Source organism: Sinocyclocheilus anshuiensis, unplaced genomic scaffold (genome assembly GCF_001515605.1).
Source record: "Sinocyclocheilus anshuiensis isolate Anshui unplaced genomic scaffold, SAMN03320099.WGS_v1.1 scaffold2162, whole genome shotgun sequence".
NCBI lineage: Eukaryota > Metazoa > Chordata > Actinopteri > Cypriniformes > Cyprinidae > Sinocyclocheilus > Sinocyclocheilus anshuiensis.
In genome coordinates this window covers 71,343-77,542 of record NW_015558536.1, presented here as the reverse complement: position 1 = coordinate 77,542, position 6,200 = coordinate 71,343, and the positions used below count along the sequence as shown (strand labels likewise).

At 52.9% G+C, this 6,200-nt stretch overlaps 1 protein-coding gene across 1 annotated transcript in view; it reads right to left on the bottom strand.

Moving 5' to 3' along the window:
• The window catches only part of eif4e2rs1 (eukaryotic translation initiation factor 4E family member 2 related sequence 1), a 14,729-nt gene extending 9,575 nt beyond the window's left edge, over nucleotides 1–5,154 (bottom strand). The window contains exons 1-2 of the mRNA XM_016474893.1: nucleotides 4,961–5,154; nucleotides 4,502–4,598 (exon numbers count right to left, since the gene is read on the bottom strand). Of these exons, the coding sequence (XP_016330379.1) occupies nucleotides 4,502–4,598; nucleotides 4,961–4,977 (114 nt within the window). The 5' untranslated portion in view covers nucleotides 4,978–5,154. The remainder of the gene's footprint in view (nucleotides 1–4,501; nucleotides 4,599–4,960) is intronic.
• Nucleotides 5,155–6,200: the final 1,046 nt, after the last annotated feature.

Genomic DNA, 6,200 nt, shown 5'->3' with positions numbered 1-6,200 from the left:
AGTGAGTGTGAGTGAGTGTGTGTGTGTGTGTGAGAGTGAGTGTGAGTGTGTGCGTGTGAGTGATTGAGTGATTGTGTGTCTGTGAGTGTGTGTGTGTGTGTCAGTGAGTGAGTGTGAGTGTGAGTGAGTGTGAGTGAGTGTGTGTGAGTGATTGAGTGATTATGTGTCTGTGTGTGAGTGCGTGTGTGTGTGTGTGTGTCAGTGAGTGAGTGTGAGTGTGAGTGTGTGTGTGCGTGTGTGTGAGCGAGTGTGTGTGTGTGTGGGGGTGCGTGTGTGTGAGCGAGTGTGTGTGTGTGTGGGGGTGCGTGTGTGTGAGCGAGTGTGTGTGTGTGTGGGGGTGCGTGTGTGTGAGCGAGTGTGTGTGTGTGTGGGGGTGCGTGTGTGTGAGCGAGTGTGTGTGTGTGTGGGGGTGCGTGTGTGTGAGCGAGTGTGTGTGTGTGTGGGGGTGCGTGTGTGTGAGCGAGTGTGTGTGTGTGTGGGGGTGCGTGTGTGTGAGCGAGTGTGTGTGTGTGTGGGGGTGCGTGTGTGTGAGCGAGTGTGTGTGTGTGTGGGGGTGCGTGTGTGTGAGCGAGTGTGTGTGTGTGTGGGGGTGCGTGTGTGTGAGCGAGTGTGTGTGTGTGTGGGGGTGCGTGTGTGTGAGCGAGTGTGTGTGTGTGTGGGGGTGCGTGTGTGTGAGCGAGTGTGTGTGTGTGTGGGGGTGCGTGTGTGTGAGCGAGTGTGTGTGTGTGTGGGGGTGCGTGTGTGTGAGCGAGTGTGTGTGTGTGTGGGGGTGCGTGTGTGTGAGCGAGTGTGTGTGTGTGTGGGGGTGCGTGTGTGTGAGCGAGTGTGTGTGTGTGTGGGGGTGCGTGTGTGTGAGCGAGTGTGTGTGTGTGTGGGGGTGCGTGTGTGTGAGCGAGTGTGTGTGTGTGTGGGGGTGCGTGTGTGTGAGCGAGTGTGTGTGTGTGTGGGGGTGCGTGTGTGTGAGCGAGTGTGTGTGTGTGTGGGGGTGCGTGTGTGTGAGCGAGTGTGTGTGTGTGTGGGGGTGCGTGTGTGTGAGCGAGTGTGTGTGTGTGTGGGGGTGCGTGTGTGTGAGCGAGTGTGTGTGTGTGTGGGGGTGCGTGTGTGTGAGCGAGTGTGTGTGTGTGTGGGGGTGCGTGTGTGTGAGCGAGTGTGTGTGTGTGTGGGGGTGCGTGTGTGTGAGCGAGTGTGTGTGTGTGTGGGGGTGCGTGTGTGTGAGCGAGTGTGTGTGTGTGTGGGGGTGCGTGTGTGTGAGCGAGTGTGTGTGTGTGTGGGGGTGCGTGTGTGTGAGCGAGTGTGTGTGTGTGTGGGGGTGCGTGTGTGTGAGCGAGTGTGTGTGTGTGTGGGGGTGCGTGTGTGTGAGCGAGTGTGTGTGTGTGTGGGGGTGCGTGTGTGTGAGCGAGTGTGTGTGTGTGTGGGGGTGCGTGTGTGTGAGCGAGTGTGTGTGTGTGTGGGGGTGCGTGTGTGTGAGCGAGTGTGTGTGTGTGTGGGGGTGCGTGTGTGTGAGCGAGTGTGTGTGTGTGTGGGGGTGCGTGTGTGTGAGCGAGTGTGTGTGTGTGTGGGGGTGCGTGTGTGTGAGCGAGTGTGTGTGTGTGTGGGGGTGCGTGTGTGTGAGCGAGTGTGTGTGTGTGTGGGGGTGCGTGTGTGTGAGCGAGTGTGTGTGTGTGTGGGGGTGCGTGTGTGTGAGCGAGTGTGTGTGTGTGTGGGGGTGCGTGTGTGTGAGCGAGTGTGTGTGTGTGTGGGGGTGCGTGTGTGTGAGCGAGTGTGTGTGTGTGTGGGGGTGCGTGTGTGTGAGCGAGTGTGTGTGTGTGTGGGGGTGCGTGTGTGTGAGCGAGTGTGTGTGTGTGTGGGGGTGCGTGTGTGTGAGCGAGTGTGTGTGTGTGTGGGGGTGCGTGTGTGTGAGCGAGTGTGTGTGTGTGTGGGGGTGCGTGTGTGTGAGCGAGTGTGTGTGTGTGTGGGGGTGCGTGTGTGTGAGCGAGTGTGTGTGTGTGTGGGGGTGCGTGTGTGTGAGCGAGTGTGTGTGTGTGTGGGGGTGCGTGTGTGTGAGCGAGTGTGTGTGTGTGTGGGGGTGCGTGTGTGTGAGCGAGTGTGTGTGTGTGTGGGGGTGCGTGTGTGTGAGCGAGTGTGTGTGTGTGTGGGGGTGCGTGTGTGTGAGCGAGTGTGTGTGTGTGTGGGGGTGCGTGTGTGTGAGCGAGTGTGTGTGTGTGTGGGGGTGCGTGTGTGTGAGCGAGTGTGTGTGTGTGTGGGGGTGCGTGTGTGTGAGCGAGTGTGTGTGTGTGTGGGGGTGCGTGTGTGTGAGCGAGTGTGTGTGTGTGTGGGGGTGCGTGTGTGTGAGCGAGTGTGTGTGTGTGTGGGGGTGCGTGTGTGTGAGCGAGTGTGTGTGTGTGTGGGGGTGCGTGTGTGTGAGCGAGTGTGTGTGTGTGTGGGGGTGCGTGTGTGTGAGCGAGTGTGTGTGTGTGTGGGGGTGCGTGTGTGTGAGCGAGTGTGTGTGTGTGTGGGGGTGCGTGTGTGTGAGCGAGTGTGTGTGTGTGTGGGGGTGCGTGTGTGTGAGCGAGTGTGTGTGTGTGTGGGGGTGCGTGTGTGTGAGCGAGTGTGTGTGTGTGTGGGGGTGCGTGTGTGTGAGCGAGTGTGTGTGTGTGTGGGGGTGCGTGTGTGTGAGCGAGTGTGTGTGTGTGTGGGGGTGCGTGTGTGTGAGCGAGTGTGTGTGTGTGTGGGGGTGCGTGTGTGTGAGCGAGTGTGTGTGTGTGTGGGGGTGCGTGTGTGTGAGCGAGTGTGTGTGTGTGTGGGGGTGCGTGTGTGTGAGCGAGTGTGTGTGTGTGTGGGGGTGCGTGTGTGTGAGCGAGTGTGTGTGTGTGTGGGGGTGCGTGTGTGTGAGCGAGTGTGTGTGTGTGTGGGGGTGCGTGTGTGTGAGCGAGTGTGTGTGTGTGTGGGGGTGCGTGTGTGTGAGCGAGTGTGTGTGTGTGTGGGGGTGCGTGTGTGTGAGCGAGTGTGTGTGTGTGTGGGGGTGCGTGTGTGTGAGCGAGTGTGTGTGTGTGTGGGGGTGCGTGTGTGTGAGCGAGTGTGTGTGTGTGTGGGGGTGCGTGTGTGTGAGCGAGTGTGTGTGTGTGTGGGGGTGCGTGTGTGTGAGCGAGTGTGTGTGTGTGTGGGGGTGCGTGTGTGTGAGCGAGTGTGTGTGTGTGTGGGGGTGCGTGTGTGTGAGCGAGTGTGTGTGTGTGTGGGGGTGCGTGTGTGTGAGCGAGTGTGTGTGTGTGTGGGGGTGCGTGTGTGTGAGCGAGTGTGTGTGTGTGTGGGGGTGCGTGTGTGTGAGCGAGTGTGTGTGTGTGTGGGGGTGCGTGTGTGTGAGCGAGTGTGTGTGTGTGTGGGGGTGCGTGTGTGTGAGCGAGTGTGTGTGTGTGTGGGGGTGCGTGTGTGTGAGCGAGTGTGTGTGTGTGTGGGGGTGCGTGTGTGTGAGCGAGTGTGTGTGTGTGTGGGGGTGCGTGTGTGTGAGCGAGTGTGTGTGTGTGTGGGGGTGCGTGTGTGTGAGCGAGTGTGTGTGTGTGTGGGGGTGCGTGTGTGTGAGCGAGTGTGTGTGTGTGTGGGGGTGCGTGTGTGTGAGCGAGTGTGTGTGTGTGTGGGGGTGCGTGTGTGTGAGCGAGTGTGTGTGTGTGTGGGGGTGCGTGTGTGTGAGCGAGTGTGTGTGTGTGTGGGGGTGCGTGTGTGTGAGCGAGTGTGTGTGTGTGTGGGGGTGCGTGTGTGTGAGCGAGTGTGTGTGTGTGTGGGGGTGCGTGTGTGTGAGCGAGTGTGTGTGTGTGTGGGGGTGCGTGTGTGTGAGCGAGTGTGTGTGTGTGTGGGGGTGCGTGTGTGTGAGCGAGTGTGTGTGTGTGTGGGGGTGCGTGTGTGTGAGCGAGTGTGTGTGTGTGTGGGGGTGCGTGTGTGTGAGCGAGTGTGTGTGTGTGTGGGGGTGCGTGTGTGTGAGCGAGTGTGTGTGTGTGTGGGGGTGCGTGTGTGTGAGCGAGTGTGTGTGTGTGTGGGGGTGCGTGTGTGTGAGCGAGTGTGTGTGTGTGTGGGGGTGCGTGTGTGTGAGCGAGTGTGTGTGTGTGTGGGGGTGCGTGTGTGTGAGCGAGTGTGTGTGTGTGTGGGGGTGCGTGTGTGTGAGCGAGTGTGTGTGTGTGTGGGGGTGCGTGTGTGTGAGCGAGTGTGTGTGTGTGTGTCAGTGAGTGAGTGTGAGTGTGAGTGTGTGTGTGTGAGTGATTGAGTGATTGAGTGTCTGTGTGTGAGTGCGTGTGTGTCAGTGAGTGAGTGTGAGTGTGTGTCAGTGAGTGAGTGAGTGTGTGTGTGTGTATTAAGCGCGGTCCACTGCTGCACACGTGCCACAATATCGATACAGGGCCAGCTGTATCGATACTCGTATCGTCAAATCTCTGTGACGATACATCGTCGTATCGATATTTTGAACACAGCACTACTTAGAAGGGTGTGTGTGTGTGTGTGTGTTTGTGTGTGTGTGTGAGAGTGTCAGGCTCACCTTGCGTCTGATGTTGTTGTTGTTGTTTATTGATCCTCCGTCAGTCTCATTACTGTCCTTCATCTCCTCCTGCTCACCACAGTCTTCCTCCTTTAAACTACAAACACAACATTTATTGGTAATAAATCAGCATTTTATGACATTCAAGCTGAAACATTATTGGACAAGATTTAATAACATTAATCAGATGTTATAGTTAATAGTTTTATTTTAAAAAATTAAATGTTTTAAAGGCTACAATTATATGTTGATTTGGTGATGTGATGCTAATATAAATACACACACACACACACATATATATATATGTGTGTATGTGTGTATGTATGTACATAGAACCCTCATCATGATTGTATATACCATGAACTGAATGGTAATTTCGTGAAACTGTAAACTGTAGCTGTTTAAATGTTCATAAATTCAGATGTGATTGGTTTAATTAGCCGTTAGCCGCTAACTTACTTTTCAAACTGATTCATTCCGCTTCGTATTTCTTCCTTCTTCCTATAAACGCTTGTATATAGCTGCGATATAATATTTATAATAATAATAAAGATATGATACAATCAGATGATAATGTTTTTAATTCAAAGAGCAGTTAACAAACTCGACTGCATGCTACCCCGAAGCGACCACTCTCACTGCGCATGCGCGAAACTCCTACTACGGCATCTGAGAACACACTAAGACTAAATTGATGAAACATAGGCTCACTGTCTGCCGCTGGCCGCTTGGTTGTTACTTTAAAAAACAAACACTTATAGGCTATTTAACGAACAAAAACATTGCTACGCCTCTGAACATGATCATGTGTGTGTTATTACTGTGCTGCTCAAACCAGTATACTTTGACTCGCTCAAAGACCGAGAGACACGCAGGTTTGTTGTTTATTGTTTGAAGGTCAAAGGTCAAATACGACTCTGCCGAACATACACAGTGTCAGGATTTTGGAGACACACAGACACACACACACACTTCTCTGTGGAAGCTTTTAATCCTGGTTTGTAGGGAAAACAAACTTTCCTCATGTGAGTCACCAGAATGACAGACAGCAGCTGAGAACACAGACGGACTCATGCTTTAGTTTCAGAGCAGAACCATACACATCTACACTAACACTCACAAATTTGGCTGCATTTATTTGATCAAGAATACAGAAAAAATTGTGAAATGTTATTAGAATGTAAAACAGCTGTTTTCTATGTGAATCTCTGTTAAACTGTAATGTATTTCTGTGATGCGCAGCTGTATTTTCAGCATCATTACTCCAGTCTTCAGTGTCACATGATCTTCAGAAATCATTCTAATATGCTGATTTGCTGCTCGAGAAACATTTCTGATTATTATCAATGTTGAAAACATTTGTTCTGCACAATATTTTTGTGGAAACTGTAATGCATTTTATTTTTCAGGATTCACAGATGAACAGAAAGTTCAGAAGAACAGCATTTATTTGAAATAGAAATCTACTGTAACACTGTCTTTACTGTAACTTTTGATCAATTTAATGCATCCTTGACTAATAAAATTATTAATTTCCTTTTTATTTCTATTTTGTGTGTGTCTCGTGTTTGTCCAGCAGAGGTCAGACTCATAACGCTGAGGATCAGATCAGGCCTTCATTCATTAGTTCAAATGCTGATGAAAACATATTAATGACTGAATAGAGTTGATGAAAGAGTGTGAGGATGTGAGGAGCAGA